General features: G+C 45.0%; 1 protein-coding gene across 11 annotated transcripts in view; it reads left to right on the plus strand.

The window, feature by feature from the left end:
* The window catches only part of PRKAG2 (protein kinase AMP-activated non-catalytic subunit gamma 2), a 251,980-nt gene that overhangs the window by 157,229 nt on the left and 71,292 nt on the right, over window positions 1-23,459 (plus strand). For 9 of the 11 annotated variants that reach the window (XM_054193035.1, XM_054193037.1, XM_054193038.1 and 6 more), the window contains one exon: window positions 19,684-19,898. In XM_054193035.1, coding sequence (XP_054049010.1) covers window positions 19,684-19,898 — 215 coding nt within the window. Of the gene's footprint in view, window positions 1-7,180; window positions 8,223-8,250; window positions 8,707-19,683; window positions 19,899-23,459 lie in introns of those variants that run through there. The other 2 variants (XM_054193042.1, XM_054193045.1) reach the window with 2 other exon arrangements.

Below are 23,459 nucleotides of genomic sequence, written 5' to 3' on the forward strand. Positions count from 1 at the left end.
CTGGCCACTCTATGGTGTTACGGCCAGCAGAAGCTAAAGTATTCGGACACGATGGGCTTCCCTTCTGCGTGTAGTCGATCCACACAGCCTAAGAATCCGAGCCCAGATTAGTTGCATTGCCTTATTAACATATAAATGACCCTCTGTGAATTCCAGAGGGAGTTTTTTTGGAGAAGCGTTGAAAAAGGGCAGCAGCTCAGTTTGGTAATGAGAGAAAAACCCATCGTTATCTGGAGCAGAGTGGCTGCGGAGATTTTTAGTCCTCCTCACAGAAGTGGAGATGGACCCCAGCATCCTCAGCCAGAAAGGATAAGGTCTACATTAGAGGCAAGGCATAAAAATCCCCTGGAGGTAGGACTGGAGCAGGGAGAAATGAAAATAGCGTACGCGCTTTATTTTTGAAATGTGTATGTTTTACAGATGCTAACGTAAGGAAGAAAGTTTCATGAGATCTCAATAAAATTCAGACCATCTGTTTCTGTCTGCAATGCCGACCTGTGCGCTGCGGCTTCGCGCTCATGTGGGAGAACTGGGAAGCCAGGCTGCCACTTGGAGTAAGGAGGAATCAAATCAGAATCTGTTTCATTATCCACGTGGGACAAAGTTTATGGATGGAGAGCAGATCAGATTTGAAAGTTCCCTGAAGTGAGAAAGCTTGTCCGTAGGGGAAAAAAAAAACAAACAACAAAGCCATGATTAGCCACATTGCAGGCTAGAGACATCCCATGTGCTACCATCATGATAAGCACGTGCTTTTCCCATGAATTTCTGTGCTAAGTTCTGCTTTACACGTTATCTGCAAGTTGGCCTCTCGTGAAGCCAAACATCTGAGCGGGAGTCACCTCCATGGTGTTAGAGGGGTCCCATTAGCAACCGAAGTGCAAGCGGGAGCAGCTGAGTCAATGGCAGAGGCTGACCCCAGCAGCCTGCCAGGAAGGGGCAGCTTCGCATTCCAGCTTGGCGCGGTGGGAACTCGGCCAGCTCTGGCTGCCCAGGAAAAGTCATTAATTAATGCATGTCTCTGCCGAGGAACGGGGATGTGCTGACGGCATTGCTGGGGCCTCTCGGAAAAGGGAGGTGATGGACCAGTTTGTGCTTTTGCTCCCTGTTTGAAGAGCAATTTTTAACCATTGGGAGCATATAAATCACAGTTTAATAAACCGAAATGTGTAGGTTGTTATTTTGGTCTGCATCTTATTGCAGATAATGGTCTACATATTTGATGTAAATGATACAGTGGGTCTGACTCTAAAGGCGAGGGTGTAGCTCAAGGGATAAATTGCATCAGTGTTCTCAGGGGAATGAGAGATGCTGTTCTGATTAAGTCTAATGGAAGCTAATTTTTGCAGAGCCCCATATACTCTGCTGCTGATGTCTTGCCTTTGTTGGGTTTTGTTTTACATTATTAATTAACCATACTGCTGCTTCCAAGCACTTGAGACCCCTTTGAAGTCGCAGTTTGATCAATTGATATGCAGTGTGCTACAGGTATAAACACCTTATTGCATTAAATTGACACTTTAAGTAGTTCTGTGGCCGGAGAACTTACTTAGGAAGAACTTCTCAGTGCCGAATCATGACTCCATGTTGCTTTAGCAAAGCCTCCACCACCAAATGTTGGTCTTTAAAAATGCCTGTTGTTCTGAGCAAACGTATTATCACTTTCAAGTGATAAAACATGCATTGCCAAATGTTTTAAGGCTGTTGTATTGGCAAATAACTTTCTCCACACAGGACAAGTAAACTGCAGCCTGGAAAGGATCTATAGAGTGGTTAATAATCTGCTGTAGAAGAGCTCTATCGTGAGGTTTTTGGCTTTTTTTTTTTCTGCAAAGTGCTCAGTAGTTTGGGATGGTGTAGCTGATCCGTGGTGATACTGCAGAGCTGAATGGACATACTTGTATTTCATGACGATTCTTCTGGGATTTGCAGAAATCTGGCTCTGTGCTTTGAGCCACCTGACCTTCCCGTGCTTTGGCAAGGCGAGCTCACGCGTAGGCACTGGGACCAGTTGCAGGGAGGGCGATGATGATAACACACGGTGCTCCTTCATCCTCTTCCCCAGCAAATCATGGGAGCAGAAGCCCCAGGAGTGCGGGGACGGTCCCAGCAGAGGAGAAGGAGGAGGTTTGTTAGTAGAGTCCTGTAATCCCCACAGGGATATAGGAGGACAGAGCAAAGTCAGCATTTTCAGCACAAATCGGCCCTGTAATCTTCACGAGGGAATGAAATCCCCCCAAGGACAGCACCTGGCTCCCAGCAAGGTCCCCGTCTCTGCTACTGATGTTGTCAAAGATGCCTGTTTCCTGCCAGTGCAATTGCATGATTATTTCCAAACTCAGTCCTGAATTTGGGTCCTGTTTATTGGGTTGCTGGAGGAGGGATCGACAGATGAGGAGGAGGGGCAGGAGAAGAGAAAAACTGGACAGAGTGCTACTCCTGAGAGAGTGGGAAGAGAAAAGAAAAGCCTGCAAGCAGCAGGAAAGGAGACCCTCGCCCTCCTCAGCATCATTGCTCAGTGAAGAAGGAAAACTTTCTGGGGAGCCAGAGATTTTAGATCTGCCTGAAAGGTCTCTGGGAGAGCCTGCAGCTGAGTAAAGCAGGGATGAAGTGGCTATGGATGGCTGTGAATATTGAGGCGTTTCCTGCGCCCTTCCCTTCATATATGTTGCTGGCAGATAGTTTCCTTGTGTTCAGTGTGCATTTCTCCTGTCTTGGTTTAATTTAATTGAGGGAAATCCCCAGTATCAGCCAAACCAAATGGCTCCAAGAGAGGAAAGCCGACAGCTCCTTAAGGATGGGGGGGAGGAGAGGAAAGAGATTGAGGGAAAGGACTGAGCCAGTTTTCCTTGATCACATTGTGGCACGTGACCGGGAATCACAGGGTCCCTGGTTGCGTGTCCCCGCATCTACAGCAGCCGTCCACATGTCTGTCACACTCTGACACTGGATCTGCAGCAACTGTTGCTTCAGCTGGCTGCTGGCATGTATTTATCATCAGTGGTGTTGAAAACAGAGCCAGAGCAAAATGTCATTAAAACTTCAGCTCTAGATGTCAACAAGGGAAAAACGGAAAAGGGTTTATCAATGCGAATGAAAGCGATGTGATACATACCTCTTAGGCACAGGTTTGGGATATTTTATTTTTGATTTTGACTGATTTCAAGTGACAGATCAAAGGAATGAAACAAAATGTAGTTAGCAATGTGTCCTGGTTTTCCTGCATGGATTTATTTCTACCCGTTTCTTGCACGCTGCCGTAGAACACAGGCGTGCAGTGGCCGGGAGCACCTTCATCACTGGTAAGACACGGTTCATGTGGAAGCAAGGTCATTGATTAGCGCCATCGTGTCTCAGCAATGACAAAGTTATGTAATTATGCGATCCTTTTTCTAATTGCATATTGCTGAGGGACTAGCACAGATTGTGCCTTGTTTACCTTGGCCGTTTTAGTGGCTAAGCCCGCTCTGGTTGATATCCTTTTTGTTGCTGTAGCACTCACCTCCTCCTGCGGCCAGCTGTGCCCGAGCCCCCTGCCCAGGTCTGATTATTTTCCTTCACACTAGATAGTTTTGATTCGCTGTCAGAGCCCTTTAATTTCATTGCGGCTTTGTTTACTGAGATGAAGCAATGCACTCAGAGCACACAATAACACAAAAAATTGTAATTTTGGTGAAACTGCCGCCCCAGCTCCTGAGCTCTCAAACCTTCCTGTTCTGCCTGGGCGGTACCAGTGCTACCAGCACACCCAGCTCCCTTCTTGTCTTGGTTTAGACCTTCTACCACTCTTGCTGCTCCCACAGTTGGATGGAAGTCAGTGCCTTCTCCAAAAACTGTGTTTGCTGGTCTTAACCCTGTAAAGTTTCAAGTCTGTGGTAGGAAGTTCCTTTCACCCAAACTCCAGGACTTTGTGTGGTGGCAGAAACTGGTGCAATCTGTGCTTGGAATAGGGCTGAGCTCTCCTTTTGCATCACTGGGATGGACAGGGCTATGGCAAACACTGTCAGAGATCCTGCACTTGGCTCCATGCAGAGTGAATACCTTGGACGTACGCTCTGTAAGGCTAGTGGCCAGCCATGTGATGGTCCGGAGGCCTCAGCTGGCCTGGGCTGGTGTTCAGCTTGTACCGACCGTGGTCTAACACCGATAGGGCTGAGTTGCTCCAAGGTGGATCGTGTTCAAGTTCAACCAAACTTCGGGGTGATCCTTCATGTTCACTAGCAACCTGATCTAGTTAAAGATGTCCCTGCTTACTGCAGGGGGGTTGGACTAGATGACCTTTAAAGGTCCCTTCCAACCCAACACATTCTATGACTCTATGATTGATTCTATGTTTCACTTCTGCATCAAGAAAAAAGTGTCTGCTAAATACCAGCTATTTTCCACAAAACAGTGATTGGGTTGATTTTACAGTAGTGAAACTTTGGCAGCTTGTATCTGTTTAACCAATGCAATAGTTAAAAAATAAAAAAAGCTTCTTGGGGCCACAACTTTACAGTGTGATGGAGCGAGTGGTGCAAATGAACTGCTGAAGTTCCCTGATGTGACAAGAGCCTGTAAGGATAAATCTTAGGGAAAAATCTGGAGAGCCATGAGCATTATTAAGTAATAAACTGTCCTCTCTTGAAAGGAGAACATTGCAGAACTTCCTGATGTTCTTTGCAGCCAATCTGTAAGCTCTTGGTTGGTAGGAGTTAAGGATCGTACGTTCATGCTGTCTCTGCAGTGTCATCTTCTATTTTTCTGGAGGTGGCAGGAACATAATCAGCTGTCAGAAAAAATAGAGGCTCAGGAAAGCAAAGGATGTGGTGTTCTTGGCAGGTAGAGTCTCTGCATCCTACGTCCTCTGAATCTGGACTGGAAGGATTAGACACCAGTCCCCTTTCTAGCCTGGTTTTTGCAAGAACTGGCTCAGCTAATGAGCTGTCAGCCATGAACGCTTGTCTAGATGGCTCTTTAACGCCAGCTGGTCTTTCACCATCTGACTGATTCATTTGTGTTGAGTGGCAGCAGATGACTCTCAGCATCAAATACAGTTTCACCAACGTTCAGTAAACCGGGGTAACGTATAGTGGTTTTCAACTTGCAGAAGTGCCCCAAAACTTGTCACGGTCTGTTTGTGATTCAATTTTTAATTCAATCTAAATGGCTTTCTGCATGGGAGTCCTGGGTATGTAGGGGATATCAGGGTAGTCCAGCTCTTGTCCTGAGCTGCCCGTGCTTCGAGGAACAGGTTGCAGCACTGCCTTCCTTTTAACAACTGAAAACAACCAGCTTTCCAGTGCAATAGTTGCTTGTTACAAGGAGAAAACAGCTCATAATTTATTTTCAGAAATGAGGTTAAAATAGTGCAGCTGGGGAGGGAAGTGACTGGCGCAGCGGGTTGGTAATAAGATACAAAGCCTTTCCCTGCTAGGTTTAAATCCAGCTTCAGTCAGCAGTGACTGAAATCTTTTATCGTTTGACAGTTGTTCACCGCGGCCTTTGCAGTGTTGGCTTTGCTCCGTGACATCTGAGTCAGTACTTGCATAACCGGCCCCCTGCTCGGCCGCCTGTGCATCCCACCCACCTGCACAGGGGCCGGGCCAGGTTAGCAACGAAGCATCCTCTCTTCTTGCCGGGATCACACTTGTCCTGTGGAGAGGCCTCCTGCTCCTCAGAAGGTTTTAGGTTGAACATACTTTCTTCCTGGTTTGAAGCCCCGAACCCTGTCTGTTTCCAGCTGTGTTGGTGGACAGGGCGGTGGGGTGGAGGTTGTAGTAATCACCTATTCCGAGCTGAAGAGCCCCATTAGAAGGGCTCTGCCAGGGCTGTTGCAGCAGACTCACTGATTGCTCGATCTGGTCCTGGCTGGTGGAGCCATTCCTTCCCCAGAAGGTCTAGTCCTGCCCTTGGGTTCCCGCCCTGCAGCCTCTTCTTTAGGCCCTCTCCACTTCTGCCCCTGTGTGCACAGATTCTTGAGGGGTTAAAACTTTAAATAAAAGGCCATAGGTGTCTTCTGTACATTTCCTTTCCTTGACCATTGTAGAATCACAGAAGACAATAGGGCAGACAGTCAGATCACTGCCCACAAATTGATCTCTAATGCAGATCTTCTAGTAATTGATGTAGCTTTCTTACTGTTCCATCTAGGGAAGGAGATACTGAGATCAGGTATTTAAAACCTGTCCATGCTTTTCTTCTCTTCTGGGGCCAGTTTTGTTTAATATCTTTATCAGTGATCTGGGTGAGGGGATTGAGTGCGTCCTCAGTAAGTTTGCAGATGACACCAAACTAGGTGGGAGTGTTGATCTGCTTGAGGGTAGGAAGGCTCCACAGAGGGACCTGGACAGGCTGGATTGGTGGGCCAAGGCCAACTATATGAGGTTTAATAAGGCCAAGTGCTGGGCCCTGCATTTCGGTCACAACAGCCCCAAGCAGTGCTACAGGCTTGGGGAAGAGTGGCTGGAAAGCTGCCTGGGAGAAAAGGAACTGGGGGTGCTGGTGGACGGCCAGCTTAACATGAGCCAGCAGTGTGCCCAGGTGGCCAAGAAGGCCAACAGCATTCTGGCTTGTACCAGGAATAGCGTGGCCAGCAGGAGCAGGGAAGTGATGGTGCCTCTGTACTCGGCACTGGTGAGGCCTCACCTCGAGTGCTGTGTTCAGTTCTGGGCCCCTCTGTACAAGAGGGACATTGAGGTGCTGGAGCGTGTCCAGAGGAGAGCTACCAGGCTGGTGAGGGGTCTGGAGACCAGGGCATAAGAGGAGAGGCTGAGGGAGCTGGGCATGTTTAGCTTGGAGAAGAGGAGGCTGAGGGGAGACCTCATTGCCCTCTACAACTACCTGAAAGGAGGCTGTAGAGAGGTGGGTGTTGGCCTCTTCTCCCAGGTGAATAGTGACAGGACCAGAGGAAATGGTCTGAAGTTGCAGCAGGGGACGTTTAGGTTAGATGTTAGGAGGAATTACTTTACTGAAAGAGTGGTCAGGCACTGGAACAGCCTGTCCAGGGAGGTGGTTGAGTCACCATCCCTAGAGGTGTTTAAGAAACATCTAGATGTGGCACTTCAGGGCATGCTCTGAAGGGCAGAGATTGTAGGTTGTTGGGTTTTTTTGTTTGTTTGCTTTTGGTTTTGTGTGTGTGTGTGTGTATGGTTGGACTCGATGATCTCAAAGGTCCTTTCCAACCATGAAGATTCTATGATTCTATGATTCTCTGGCACATTAGCCAGTAGGAGTTGTTTCTGCGTTTTCCTCTTGTAGTATATTAAGTTCATATCATAGACTTTGGCTGCATCTCTGATGTCTGAACTTTCAGATGCTGCCTTGTCCTAGTCAGCAAGGGAGCAAACTTGGAGGAAGGGCCTCTGCGAACGTGCCTGCTTGGAGATGCACTGTGCTTTTGCCTGATGCAATGGAAGCACCAAGCACTCTGTTCGCCTTATGTGATTTTTATGGCTGCGGGATTTGCCTGGCTTCTTCAGTTTAGGGTGTGCTATTCCTCTGCGTCTGTCACTCAGCTGTCTTGTAGGTCAGTAGACATGGCTCAGTCTTCCTGCGTCCGAGGCTGTGAAATCCCTGCCCTGCTGCAGAGTATGAACTGGAGTATGAGGGTAGTTGGAGCACCAGTGTGAACTGCCTGTCCACAGCTGATGCCGATGGGCAGGAATGAGACCTGCCTAAGTCTCCAGGGATTTAGGGAGATACCTGCAAAAGGATGAGGACTGGTGCAATGGGGGGAATGGTGGAGTGAAAGGGCGAAGGTAGATCTGCTTAAATAGATCAGCTTTCCACACTGAGTGGGCGAAATCTCTTGTCATGAAGGTGTCCCCTGCTCCAAAGAGTCTGCTGTTGAGGTACCCGCTCTCAAAATGCTGAGTCCTTTTGGCTCCTATGTTTTCATATGCTTTATAGCAGGATGACAGCTCTGAGGAGTAGAACAAGCCAGGAATGTGACTGCTGTCATGTGCTGGAGGCATGCTGTAATAGTGACCTGGGATGGGCTGTGGGGTGAAGCTGGGGTTGGATGACAAGGGAGGGGAAGGATTTCCTGGAGAGGAAAATTGCCTGGCCAGCCCTTTGGAAAAATGTAAGCACGCTCTGCTGAAGGGCACTTGCGGTCTTTCCTGACAGAAGCTTGCAGCACCGCAGAGCTGGGTGTTGAGAGGAGATATCAGCTGCAACCTGTTGTGCAGCCAAGCAAAGGAAGGTACCCTGCAGTGTGCTTTTGGGGACTGGTCTTGCAGGTGAGTAGGCAAGTGGATGAGGAAGGTTTAAATCAGCCAGCAAACAGGAGGTGAAGTAACAAGAAAAAAGGAAATGTGTGAGGAATTCCTCTAACTTAATTCTAATAGTATCTGTCTCTAGTGGACCTGAAGTGAAGTGTTAGGTGTAACATTTCAGCGGAAGCATAGAGAGGAGAGGAGATGCTTCATCTGCAGAAGAAAGAGGTAGATCAAGAGTCAAGAAAGTGTATGTGGACGGGAAGGCACAGACCAACCTTGCGTCATGTAGTTGGCACAGAAATACCAGACATGTGTGTGGTCAATATAAACACTTGGCAATATAGTTATAAAATCAGACCAAGTGTTGGTTGATCCAATGCCATGGACATCACTGAAGTCTAGTCCCCTCCCATGAGTCTGAATTTTACTCATGAGCAAGCAAGAAGAATAAGATGAAGGAGTTTAAGGGGACCTCCAAAATGACAGGATCACTGAATATCCCAAGGTGAGTGCTTGTTCATTCCATGTGACTGTTATTTATCCAGGTATGTGTTTAAAGTTCCCTTTAGGCTTATGTTAACAAAGTAGGGATTCATTTGTGGTTGAACTCTTTCTTTAAGTAGGATGGACCCAAATGTTCATGGCTCTCTTGAGCATGTAGTGTGCTTGCTAAGTGTGTTCGACTTCCATAGTTGTGGCAACACCAGCATCTAAAAACTTTGTAGACATACCTTTTAGTACAGCTCAGATAGATAGCCTCTTCGGGTAACTCCATCCTGAAGGTTTAACGTACAGATGTGATGTCGCTGCTTTTCAGCCTCATTTCATTGCTGGGTGTCATGGCAGTACTTACTTTACTGCCAAGAGTGTGGAGAATCAAGAGGACAGGGCTTCATTTGATTCTAAACTTACCCAGCTTCTGTGCTGGGAGAAGAAAATAAGATGGTAACTGATTCCTCATATATGGGAAGCACGGACTTGCCATTGGTAGAGAAGTACATCCCAATTCAGGGCACATTTTAAGTCTTCTGATATAGTTGTGGTTTTGGTACATGGCTGTGCAGCTGCCTTCCCTTTTTTCTCCCTTGTGCCCTCAACCAGACCCTAGATGGACAACTCTGTTCATAGTAATTGTTAGAAGAACTTGGGCTGTTGTTTTCTGTACACTTCAAGTGGTACAATCCAGCAATGCCACCGTAGAAAGTGGTTCTGCTTTCTTCCTGGCCCCTTTCCTGCTGCCTTCACACTTGTGCCAGGACGAGTGTTTGTACTGTATCGAGAAACCAGTCCAGATTAGAACTAACCAGAAGGACAGAGATCTAGCGTTAATTGTAATCTACCTCGCTTCGTGACCTAATTGTGAAAGGCAGAAGAAAGATGGTGCTGGGTGGAACATTTCATGGGAAGGAGAGGGTTAGCCTCTGAGCAGGGTACTGTCTGGAGAAAGCACTCATTTACTGCACTAATGTTCAACTAAAAGCATGGTCCAGTACCAATGAAGGAATGGAAATTATACTACCAGGTGGCATAAGGAGCAGGAGCGGGCCCATAGCAATTTATTTTCAATCAAACCAGAGCCATGAAGTCATTAGTTATTTCTTCAGAAGGCTTTGGTAGGTGTGCTAGAGAGCACTGTGCCGTCTCCGCCGTGCCATATGTGCACAAAAAGATTAATTCCCAGGTTAGCGAGATGGGAATTATGATGAGACAGAAGTCTGAGTCAGGCACAGTGGGGAGAGGCAAATGCAGTGCTTGGACTCCTGCTGAATTTTGAAAAGAGCTGGAACGAGGGAGATTTTTTGTTCTTTTAATAAGAGAAGAACAGAGGGTTTGAAAAACATGGATTTCAGAAGCAAAGGAATTGCAAATTACGACTTCATTCTCTAGCTACAGCTTTCCTGAGGATTTGGAGTACTTCGCAACTGTTTAATTACTCTCACCCCAGTGCCCTTGTAAGCATTGCAGAAAATAAACAAAAGTAAACTGTGCTGCGAGACTTGCAATCCAGCTGTAACTCTGATGCCTTTGCTAGCACCTCTAGGGCTGTTCTCTTCCTTGTAAGAGTAGGAGAGTGAGGCTTATATAAGCTGATAAATTAGAGAGTAAGTCCCAGCACCCGACTCTTGAAGAGTCTGCTCCGACAGCCTTATAACCTGCTATTCCGAGCCTCAGAACGTGGCACAGTCTAAACTCTCGCCTTCTTGCTGCGTGCGGCATTCCAGTGTGCATTCCCCTGGCGCCAGCCCGGGAGCCCTCATGCGTACGCTGTAAATGGATATCCCACTGGTCTTTATGTGCATTAATATTCTGTCTCTGGGTTACACAGAGAGTAGATGTACTGTGCAGATGAAATCACCCACAGCGACTTCAGTGGGGTTCTGCAGGCTCGGATTTAGACTGTTCTCTTCATTAACTTGGGCCTCTAATGACATATTTGTAAAATGTTTGGCTTGTTTTTGAGTTTCCGCAGGGTGTTCCTCTGCTTTAGCGTGTTACGGAAATGAAGGTACATGGTCAAGGCACTAATTTAGAGCAAGCAAGCTAAGAAAATCTTTGCCTCAGTTCCCTCATTTTTTAAATTTACATCAATGAGCACATCATAAACCATAGGAGAAGCAACACCTTCCCTTGTTCCGCAACCCCCCCAAGCAGCTGCTTTTGAAAAGCTGACATTTAGTGCAGTGATTAAGTATGAAATCGGTAAGTGTGAAATTAAGCATCAGAACAAGCAAGTAATTACTTCCAAACTTGTCTTTATATGTTGTGCATACAACACTCCCCCTCCCACCTTTCCACCCTGCTTAATTTTCCTCCTCTTTTCCTTTGCCTGTCAAAATGCAAACCCTGCAGGTGGGGGCCCCTGTGATCTGTTATGTGTGTGAAGCATGTTGCACGCAGTGGGTGCTACCAGAAGCAAAAAGGCGAAGGATGATGATGTGGTTTGGAAGCTTTGCTGTGCAAAAGCAGGGAGAGGGGGGCAGAAAGCAGTTACTGCAGCCTCTGGCAGAGGACAGGGTGATGGAGAGACAGGCAGTGCTGGCCACTCAAGCGCCACCAAAGACAGGCAGTTTGCGGCTTTCTCTAATAGCAGGGGAGCATTTAGCTCAGTTTGGCTCAAAACAGCAAAGAGCCTAGACAGGACAAGTGAGGTTAACGTGGAAAGAGCCGTTAAATGCTAGCTTTAGCAGCCAGATGTCTTTGCTAGCATAGAAAACAAAAGTTATTTCATTAAAGCCTCTGAACACAAAGTACTCTGTGAAAGTTTAAATGCCAGGTGGTGTATTAAGTAAATAAAGTAGCCCCGCTGTAGGCATCGTTTCTCACAGCAGCCGGCTATAACCAGCGCATAGTATAAGCGACCATGTGAATCTCTGCCATGTGATGTAGAGCTATGCCTGGCTAACGTGCCGATACGGGGCTGGGAAGCCAGAGGAGAATTTTCTTTCAGCGGTTATCAGTATGTTGATAAGGGCCAAGTGTTGCACGTGGCTTATTTGCATGGATTGGCTTACGCTCATTAGTCATCTGGTTTGGATCAGAAAAAGAAACTCGGGGTTTGCACAGGTGTCATGTGTCTTTCTAGCGCAGTTTGAATGAAGAGGGGCAATTGATTTTCATTTTGGTGACTTTTTTTAGATTGGTATCACAGTAGCGCACAGTTAGCTTTTGTTGTAACCCAGCAGTTGCCCCCAGGCAGCGGCTGCAGAATGTCATATCCCGTTATCGGCAGTCCTGGGCTTGTGTACAGCAGGAGCCATTTGGAAGGTGGCACTCTTAAACTCCTCTTGCTCTGCTGTCAGTGGCAGGATTGGAAAGTTAGCCAGGTGATTCCCAAAGTGAAAAGCTGGTATTTGCAAGCTTCTTGACCCCATGCTCTGTGGCAGATGGATGCACGGAGGATAAAGCATTCCTTGCTGACATCTGCTTCTCATAGAGGTGCCTGCCCAAACCTCCTCCTTCTGCTTCTCGTGGTTCTACAGGATGTTTCCTCATCGTGCTGTTACCTGCTGAGCATCACTCTTAATACTCTACCCCCACCGCTGGCACTCAGGTGACAAGGTACATGTTGCCTGTGTTTTTGACAGCGCGTGCTGGCCACAGCCATGTGGCCATGTGTCTGCTGGCCACAGCCATGTGTCTGCTGAAGTCTTGGTTCTGAGTCCCTCAATGTAATTGCCATGCTGAGCTAATTGCTCCTGCCTGGCTCAGGCACTTATTCAGTGGCTACTTCAACCATTACCAGGACCTCTTCATTTATCACACATCAGGCTGTCAAACAGCAGTGGCATTTGGCTGTCTCAAAAAAAACCAAAACCAAAACCCACCATTCTTCGCCATCAAGCTCATGGCTGATCTCTGTTTCTTTGCTATGAATCATTTGCCCGTAGTATTCTTTCCAGTATTTGCAAGACAAAGGAGAAGGGGTGGCAGAAAATTGGGAGTTAGAAACCAGGCTGGAACCTTCCTGCCAACGAGAACTAGAAAAGACCTATTGAGAGGGATGCGCTATGCCAGGATTTCTGTCTACACCAGACACAGCAAGGTCTCTGCTTGCTGTGTTTGGATCCCATGTATTTGTTGCTTTAAAAGCAACAAATTCATAATTGTCTACATCTCTGGATCCTATATACTACTCCTAGCTTGCCTGTAGGTGGCCCTTGACGGCCACCTCTTTCCTGACAGTCAAGCCCCCTGGTCAACTCTTGTACTCTGATAGAAATTTGTCTGCTGGATAAGGGAAAAATGCAAGTCTGTTGAAAACAGGCAATGCAAAACCAAAAGTGATGAAACTCATCTAGTTGCGGAGACCAACTATTAAGAACTAAGTGTGAAAACTCAGGCTCATTGTGGAGGTTTGGATCTCAAAAAGGTGCTAAGCTTGGGAGAAGGCCAGGGTAGAATGCAGCGGTGAGGGTGGTTGTGCAGTGGGAGCGGGGCTCTGCAGGGTGGATCCCCCGCGCGTGACGGTGGAGCCCGTCACACAGATCCAGCCTGACACTGCAGAGGTGCTGACTGCTTTGGTGACGTATCCAGAACCTCGCGGCACACTCCGAAATGGCAAAACAAGACAAACCCCAAGCCTCCCAAGGTCTGCAAAGCCCCCTTCACCTGAGGCTGGAGGTGTAGCCTGCTTGCAGTTCCCAGATGGTGGGTATTTGAAAAGCTGCTCTAAGGAAATGAAATACTATTTCAGTCACGTTCTGTAAGCCAGGCCGACATCACACGTGAAGCCTTCCCAGATTTGTCAAGTACGTTTAACTGAGGTAAGATAACCAATGTACCAGTCTGGGCAAGGCGGAAGATCCTCTGTCTAATCAGCAGGGCAGGAGAAACCTGCAGAAAACCCTTTAAAGGATACAGCGTTGGGAAAGTGTTTCTTCTCATCAGCCTGTCCTCATAAAGGGGCCTTGAGATCTTCAGAAAGAACAATTCTCACAACTTTACTAATTAAACTCTTCAGCTTCTGATTTTCTCAGTTTTATGAGGAAAAGGTGTTATGTTGCAGATTCCACAGATACGAGCGTTGTTTAGGCATGTAAATAGACCACAAGTGGAGCAGAACAGGCTGAATCCTGGAAACTGATACGGTTTTGTCTTCAGTTTTACAAAGTGAAATAGCTTCTAAAGCAAAAGTTGGAGCTTTCAGGTTCAGGTATTTCTGTGGCTGAGACCCCTTAAGGAGCGGTTTCCTTTACTGTGTTTGAACCAATGTAAAGAAATCAGATTTTTACTGCAAAAAAATATACGTTTCCCTGTGAAACTTTTCGGACAATAAGATTTTCAATAATAATATACGATTGAAGATGTGCTTACTAATGCAGCTAGGAGAGATGCTGCTCAGCTGGAAGCAGGGAGCTTAGATGAAGGACTGGAGGGCTGGCTGTTACAGGAGTGACGCGCTGCTGATCACAGATACGGGCCCTGTGGTTGAAGAGTAGAAGCTGTAGTTCTGGTAGGGTGGGAGGCATCCTGAATAATTGGTGTGTAAGTGAAAGTGATAGCCAGGAAATTTCCTGGGCAGGATCTACTGTATTTTTGGGTACAATAACTCTTCAGACTTAATTTTATTTCATTTTTTTGACTAGCAGGTATTTTACAACATTTAGTGTCAATATCACCAGTACTATTTGAATAGAAACAGCCAGTAGCCATTTACCTGCTTATGGATTCATAGTTTTACTGTCATTAAGTGGCATTAAACTTAATTTCACATAATTTGCATCAATTTTCTTATGTGTCAAAATTAACATAGTATTGTGTCTGAAGAGTGAATCAGCTTAATGAAGAGCCGGCTCGACTCAGCTTCGCTTGTGCTGCTAACTACTTAAAATTCAGCAGCCACAGCCGGCCGCCTTCTCTGTTTCACGGCCAGCTGAAGAATGGAACTGAAAGGACAGTATTGTCCTGGGAAGGAATCAGACAAAAAGTGTCACATGGAGCCACTGCAAATGGAAATTCCTTTTGATTTCTTTTTCCTGGGAAGTTTCAGTCTAAATGGTATATGACTATATCCCTATATATAAACTTGGAAAGCTATTTTGGCAATAGGTTTATATGTTAGCAATGACATTATCTGCTTGATCAGGTACAGGACAAGAGAATACTGAAGTGTGATTCCTAGGAGGAGGTAAACCGCAGAAGTGATTTATTTTTCATGGCCAGTAACTCTCATCGGTTTTAGCAACTTCATCTTAAGCGCACAAATACAAAAGTAGTTTGAGAGCAGGCCGCTGGCTATAGCGTCTGGGCCCTTGCGAGGAGGGTGCGACTCTATTCCAAGCCACCCGAGGCCAACCTTTTGTACTGGAGCATTCCCGAAATCCCCAGCAGCACCATCTGTGGGCAGGTGGCTCCAAAGGTTGATGGGGGCAGGGGCTGTTTTCCTTTCTGGAAAGGGGTTGATTTGAGCTCCGGGCAGAACTACACATAGCGGAGCTGATGAATAAAAGGGAGGCTTTGGCAGGAACCGCGGGGCTGTGAGCATCCTTCCTCCCAGACACCACCAGATGCATCCTGCCAGGTCAGGTGTGAAATGTAGGTGACAGAACTAATTGTGGGTGTCACCCGGGGAACGTAGGACATTTAGGAGGGCAGCAATCCTTCTTCCCTTGGGAGTACGCGAATGACAACGTGGCGCTTTATCTTTTCCTGTTATGTATCAGTAGAGGGCTGGTTTGGATCAGAATGGCCAAGTCAGTGGGTGGAGAACTTAACACCGTGCAAAATAAGGGCTTTGTTTAAAAGAAATAGTTGCAAACACCTAGAGAAACAAGCAAAGGTAGCAACGTTATTTTTGTATGTTTGTGACCAAGTAAATACCAGCTAGAGTTGCGTGCTAACGTGGGTCAAAGCTGTGGGCTCTGCTTGTGCAGCAGTACTTTCTCGGGGCTCTTGCATCCAGCCTGCGATGGGCAGCTGGATCCCAGCTGAAGCGGCTCGAATACAGGCCCAGAACTGAATGCTGGGCCATCGCTGCGTGCCATTGGAGACAGCACTGGCACAGGAGAAGGGCCCTGGAATGTCATGGTTTGGGCTGGATTGGCCAGTGAGATAATCCTGTTTTGCTCGAAATGAAGCCTGGTGCTATTTAGTTCTGTTAGGATCTCACACACAGGTTTTGAGTAAAGAAACACTATAATACAAAAGTTGCTGCTTTACATTAAAGCAATTTTTCACCACATATTCATATATTCTTATGAGTATTTTTATTCATATGCATATTCAATTATGCAAATGTTAGGACTTATGATTCGTCAGTACGGGGACCACAAAGTTATCTTCTTTGTTTGCTCTTGTTTTGCCCCCAGAAAGGAAATGTCAGGATGAATCAGAACAGAGCACAACTCTTGGAGGGTTTTAAAACTGGACAGGGATGATCAACAGAAAACAGAGGACAAAACCTTGAGTTAGCCAATGACACAGTGACTGATCTGCTGGATTTTTTCTCTCTTTTTTATTTTTTTTTGGTCTAAAATTCTTGTTTTATATTATGGAAAAAGGAAGAGCTATTTAGTTTCTTAACATGAAAATATCGCATTTCATTATGCATTTCACTGTCTGATAAAAGAAACGGTAGCATAAGAGATAATTACTTGCCATATCAGTTTACCTTGTTACCAGAACCAGTAGAGTTTGCAGCCAATCTCAAAGATTGTTTCTTCTCCAAAATCCCACGTACATACTGAATTTTTGCAGCTTCAGTATAGAAGACTTTAGCATTGTTGGCTAGTTTTCACTGCTTAACTGTTTTCTGTGTACTTTCTCCAAAATGAACTGTTTTCAGCCTTGGGATATAGCTGTATCTTGCCTCTTCGATGGACTTCTTTTGTAGTAGACCAGGGAAACTACTGCGCATGTATATAACTATTTATTTACACCAATGCTGCCTGTTCAGATGGCAGTCCAACAGGATTAAAGTTAATACAAAATTCTGTTACCCCTGAACTGATTTTGGTTTGGGGCTATATTACAGATTTTTATTCTTTTATGTGGCAGTTTTTTATAAAATCCTTTGTCAGGTTTAGGATGTTGAGCTGTATCACAGCAGCCCAAAGTCTTTTGTTTTAATAATAATAAAAATATTTAACATTTCCTACGGGGTTACACCTTCAGTCTCAGTATTGTACAAATGTAGATAACACAGATATCATAATAATGCTATGAGGTAAGCTTTTAATTACCAAAGACTGAAAAACTTAATTGCATAATTTAATCAAATTCCCTGCAAAATAATTATAATTTTCCCTCCACCTCTGTGTGGAAATTGAGTCACAGAAAAAAACTGAGTCACTTTATGTTTTAAGTGCCTCGTTGAAACAGACAGTTCTAAGGCTCAGAGTGCTCCCCGTAAAGTGGCTGGAGTCACAGATTCTCGTCAGCCATAAAAACTCAGGCCAAGCGTCCAAAGCTGGCATCCAAAAGGAGACTCGCCACCAGTCAATGTTCTTATAAAATGGAAACGGCGCTGTCTGTCCTGGCTGTGCTGTTACACATCTGTAATGAGGTGGCAATAGTTTTCATAGGATGTAAGAGATGTTGCTTCCTTGGTCTCCTTTGATCCACATCTTTCTGTGTCCTACAGATGTCCTCTACACTTGGCAGGCCGGCCTTGTTAGGACGGTGAATATGTGGTTTCCTTATGTCTGGTAATAGCTCTTTTGGCAGAGCTTGTTGATACTGGAAATGGTTTTTGTAGACTTGCTGAATACATTAGCGCACAATGAACACATCCCAGCAGCAAGACTTGAAGACCTAATGGTGTTCTTCTCCCTTTTAGTGGTTTTACATTTGCATCAATTACAGCTGCCATCCACCTCAAACCCCAATCGGAGTGCTCAGGAAACATTTGTACGTCCATAAAAACACAGAAGATAAGAGCATTTTCCCCAGAACTGTTTACTTAAATTTGTCTGTAAGCAAAAACTGAACAGGCAAGTCAGGTGTCCTTTTAATCCTTCAGGATGTGGAACACTCTCTGGTCCCACTGGAATCAGCAGAAGTTGAGGACATTCAAAACACCAGGGTTATTCTTCTTGCTTCACCCTGTGGCATGTCACATTAGCCAACATTTACATCTGCCTACAACACCTGGTCTCCACTGGATCTGTGGTTATTGCTGCTTAATTGGCAGAGCCGCAGGTCTCTTTATGAAATGAAATGAAATGGAATGGAATGGAATGGAATGGAATGGAATGGAAATCCTTGGAGGACAGCTGCAATTCTGGAAAAGGACTGAAGAGAGGGACTGAGTCAGGGGTCCTTTTTGATTCCAGCAAAGCTAAATTTTTTGAGAGTTAGGATTTTCTTAGAAAGAAAGAAATACATTACACTGCACCACTAAACCCACTACAAATAAGACACATTAGAGCTAATTATTTTGCAGGTTTTTTGATGAGTGATTCTATATTCTTAAAATTAAGTCTCTTCATATGTAAAAGCCATCAAGAAAGGTTGTTTTCGATGAACAATGACAGCTAAAGAACAGTTACCTAAATTCCTCATTAATTCCTCTATCATAAGATATGGTAACTCTTCCCCAGGTATGTAGGAGTAACAGTTTCTTCAAGTAATAGATCTCTCCCCAACTTGTTGGATTTCTAGTCTTCTGAGTCCAGCATCTTCATTATTACCGAGTTTTATACTTACTTTCCATCAATACAAAGTCTTACTTAGAAATGGCGTCTGTGAGGTAAAACGGGGCACTGAGAGGTAATGAAAAGTGAGTTGTACTAATGCACTTTACGCCGGATTGAAAGGAAGGAGCAGTGGAGGCTGCGTGTCCACCAGTGCAAAGCTGTTGAATGGGAAAAAAATCTCTGGTGCAAAAATCTCTGGTGGAGCCATGAAAGCTCACACCAAGAAGATGAGCTAGATTTATCATGAAGATGCCTTATCATGGTCTCAAACACTGTTTGAATTGCTTGGGATTTTAGTCTTATTAAATGCTATCTTATCTGCACCCTTTTGGTGGACTTCAGTCCCCTCTGGACAAACTGATTATCTACACAAATCTCTGGAAATTGAAGAAACGAACCAAATTCAGACATCATAGAGGTGCCAGCAGCCCACTTAAAAATATGTAGCTCTGTTCAGTCTCACAGTTTTTCTGCATTTAAGTCTGTCCTGATTTATGTTGGCATAAAAGAATCATCCTTTGTTTGCTGACGTACATATAGATGTAACAAGAAACACAGATGTTGTAACTTGAATTTTCTAATTGGATGTGAATGTCTGCTGGTTCTTAAACGGGTAATAAATAATAGCCTCAATGATCTGTTTGATCACAATTCAGAACTGCCCTAAGAACGTAACCTAAAATACAGCTGGGGTAGATACATGTGTCAAATAAAAACAGGATGCTCACAAGAGAAAAGATCTCCTGCTGATATAGATTTTCAGCTCAAGATAGGAATAAACTTTCTCCTCAAAGGCTGCTGAAAACAATTCGAGTTTGTATAAAGGCATTGCCAAGAGCCTTATAGAAAGCAGACTGAGGCTCGTGGGAAATATGCCCTGTTTCTTTTTGCCTATGCGCCTAATTTTATTCTAACTGCTGGCCAAGATACTGTTAAAACAATGAAAAAGAAGAAAAAGCAGCCATTCAAGCTCTTGAGCCATTTGCCATGAGATAGAGGTGATCCTGAGACTCACAGGAGTATTAAAATTAAAACAATAAATTAATACCACTGCTGGGGATCATTTTAGAAATAAGCAATCAGACAGGAGGTTAACACAGCACAAACCTCTAGTGCTCTCGTCTCGCCACTATGCCTCCCTGTAAATGGATCAGACGCTTCAACCAGTTGACTGATTAAAAGAGATCTAACGGCAAGGTGGAGCAATTCCCCTTCATAAACGAGGAGGTGAGATACCTACTTTTAGCCTGGGGAAATGTGAAGAAAAATACAGGTTCACTGTAAAGCTGAGATTTCTGTTCTGCTTTTCTTCTGAACTGATCCTTGGTAATTATTCTTGTTTACAGCCTCTGGCCTCTCCTCTTCTCCATCCACCCCAACACAAGTGACCAAGCAGCCCACGTTTCCTCTTGAATCCTATAAGCATGAGCCTGAGAGACTAGAAACACGGATTCACTGTTCTTCACCTCCGGACACAGGGCAGAGATTTTCTTTGCCTCCATCTCAAAGCGCAGCCAAGCCTCCTATTATGACACCAGCTCCCTGTGCTACCTCAAAACCAGTAAGTAAAGCATGGACAGGGTGGTGCGTAATGGTTTCTTGTATTGCAACCGATGGGCCGGAGCGTGCGTGTCCATACCGTGGAACAGAACGACAACAATTTCATTTGCCTTTTACTTCAGACTTGTCTCAGCTTCTCCCAGTGTTCAGCTGACGAGGCACTAGGAATCCAAAGGTGGTAGCTCCCCTTCTCATTTACCCAAAGAGCAACCAATTTTTGCACTATTCTCAAGCGAGTTTTTCAGTGGCTACAGATCCCAGCATACATTGCTGAGGAGGTGCCCTTTAGAGAAGGGTAAAATTTTATTTAGGATTTGTCTTTGATCTCCCTTAGGAAGAGCTGATGAGAGAGCCAGCAGCCAAGGAGAGCATATCAAAAAGAAATTCGCAGTATGAGCTGCAGGGGTTTTGAGTTCCTGCTGCCCCTGGAGTCTGAGATGACTGGGACAGCTGGTGACTGCAGGCACTAGTTGCCGCCATGCCTCCTGCCCCAGCTCAGAGAGCAGAGTAAGAAGGGCAGCACGACCAGGGTATTTATCCAGCCCCCCACATAGCAGAGGTATCCTCAGGAGAGTGTTTTTTTCAGCTCCTGGGAATGCATGAACTCAGCGGTTGCTGGGAATGCAGGAATTCCAGCCTCTGATATTCGCCACCACATCATCCGCGCTGCATGCCATTGTGCCTCCTCCCCTCTCCCTTGGCCAGCCTCCGCGGCATCCGCGGCATCGCTGCTCTCTCTTTTTGTGCTCCTCTGCCTTTTTGCTCCGTCTTTCTTTTTCATGCTAATTCCTTCACAGTAACTATCTTTCCCTTCACAGTTCCCCTGTGTCACAGAACTAGCAGACTGTGATCTGTCACCAGAGTTAACTGCCCTGCATCTGTCTCATTCGTCTTTCACGGCTTTTCTTCTTCTTTTTTTTTTTTTTTCCCCGTTCAGAATATAAAATCTTTGACGTTTTCTGTATCTAGAAATATAGAAGTGTAAAGGACATAAAGGTTCATGAGGTCTGCTTCCCTGTTGAACAACTAGAAGTTCTGTTCCATTCCAGTTCCCAGTGGTTTATTTAAAAGCAGGAAGTCTCCTCCCACTCGCCCATGGAAAGCTGTTCCAGGATCTGCGTACACTGAGGCAGCGATCCCAAAGCCGTCTGTGTTAGGTCCCTCCACAGCAGCAGCAGCCCTTGTTACGCTGAAAGTGTTTAGGTACTGCATCAGTATTCACGTACTACTTCCAAGTCGTTGTCCATGCAACATCCAGTAAAACACGTGCCCTGTTTTGGGGACCCCTTCTGTAATGGTTAGGAAGTCTCTGATTTTCGACCTGATTTTTTTCATGGACGTGTTACGACCATTTGCTCGTATAATTAACAGCCATTTTCATTCATTGTTTGTTACATCCTGTTGTACCTGTAGCCAGCCTTTGTTTCTCCAGATTAAGCAAGCCAAACTCTCCCTACAAAACACAAACTTTCTGTTCTGCTGCTATGCAAAAGTGAATAACTAAAGTATTAAATAGCATAAATCCTACATTCATAGTTAGGGAACTCCAGCAGTAACTTTTCTCCAGGCTGCCTTGCCATGTAAGTAGTAATCTTGGGATACATAAATTATGAAACTCAAAGGCTTGTAGGACAGAAAAATACTTTTGGTAGGTTTCAGTCCATCAGTCATATTATTTGCATATGAATGTGCTTATTTGTGTTATGCAGCTACAGAGGAGTATTTTGTACCTGTTAGATTAGAAACGGGGAGACAACATAATCTTAGCACGTTCCGCTGACAGAAAGACTGAAAGGTTTGTTTTGGTTTTAATTATATGTTGATTTGGATAATATGAAGTTGAGTAGAAGATGCCAGAATAAAAAGCCAAAATTCTCTGCGCGTATTTATCAACTGTTGTGGCTGTATATACGTACAAGAGAGAGTCCGGATGGAAACTCAGTATGCTGGACTCAATTATCTCCTGTTCAGAAGATAAGAGAAATACATATATATATATAAATACATATGTAGAGCTCCTGATTATCTTTGGTTTGTACCCTCTGTACTCATTTATATCTGAGTGCAGTGAGCATGTGGGGCTGCCAGTGAATCATTAGTTTTTTGGTTGACTTGGGAACAAATGGCAGCAGCTACCAATCTGTGAGGAACAAAGCCCTGGATATTTAATTTTCAACAGAAACCAGAGAGAGAGGTTTGCCAGGCTCTTCTAGCAGGAGAAACTGTTAGAGGAGAGAAAGGGTAAGTTTCTGCAGAAGGGTGTGAATCTGAAGCTGACGGGTGTTCACTCAGGACCATTGTGTCTTTCGATCCCTCTAAGTTATTCCTTTACAAATACGGCAGCACGAGACCAACATTCTTGATTTGAGTACTGTATTTCAAACATTTCATTTATTCCGAGCTGTGTGTTAATAAATGCATGTTTTCACAATGCACATGCCATAGACAAATCTGTAAAAGGCAAACTCATTTTCTTGTTTATTGACATCACCATTTCTTGGCATAACAATTCCAATTATCTTAAAAACACACTATAAATTATATGATAAATGGTTTCATAGTGGCCGTGCTGTTAGATGATCCATTTAATGACAGGGAAGCTTCTATGTTGACATCTGAAACGAGAAGTTGACTCTTATCTACAGGGCTCTGTCAGCTTACATCTCATTTACTTATTACATTGTTTAACTAGTGATGATAATGTGTGAGATCCCAGAACTATTACAAATGATTCGTGATCGCTATATATATATTGCAGTAGCCAAGAGGGACCCTTGGACCCAGAGAAGGAAGTATTATTAAAAAAAACCACAGAACAGTAGATAACTATAGGAAGGCGCAGTGTCAGGACTTGGAACTAATCTTAGTCCGTTTTTATAATTAACTGCCTTTGAAGCTGATTGTGTACTTGGCTTTTATCTGTTTGAGACTATGACACAGATTGGTTAAATCTGTTCAGTGAGAGTGAAGGCGTGGAGGAAAGAATAAAAATATTTATCTGCCAGCAGATGTAATCAAAACCTTTCATGTTTTAGTAGCACTTGGAAGAGTGTATATTTTAATGTGATTTTTCAGCCATAGATTCTGGCGAGGGGAATAAAAAGTGGGAGACAGTTCCTGACAGAGGAAGATCCTGCTGCAGCGAGTATCATCTCAACACAGTATACAAGCAGTTAACCCCCTGCTAAATGGGTGTCTGTGATAATCACTAAGGTCTGGATTTATCCCACCTAACTTTAGAAACCTATCTGAGCTGCTTACGTCGGGAGTGCAGTCGCTCTAGTTGTCTCTGTATCCCACGGAGAGGCATTTGCAGGGGATGAATCCGATCTTCGGTGGGCTGCGCAGCCTCTTGCACTGATTAGAAAGGAAGTGACTCCGGGAGTTGCATTTCTAACCCAGGCACCTCTGTTAGGTGCCCAAAGCTGGATGCGATGGGGCTGTGACGCACCATGGCAGCAGCTCTTGCAGACTTTCCCCTGGGTGCGTAGCTGTTCCTACTGGTTGAGTTAGAAGGTTCTAATGAGCAATTCAGCTGATAAGAGATCAAAGCTGTACCAAA

This window comes from Rissa tridactyla, chromosome 2 (assembly GCF_028500815.1).
Source record: "Rissa tridactyla isolate bRisTri1 chromosome 2, bRisTri1.patW.cur.20221130, whole genome shotgun sequence".
Taxonomy (NCBI): Eukaryota; Metazoa; Chordata; class Aves; order Charadriiformes; family Laridae; genus Rissa; species Rissa tridactyla.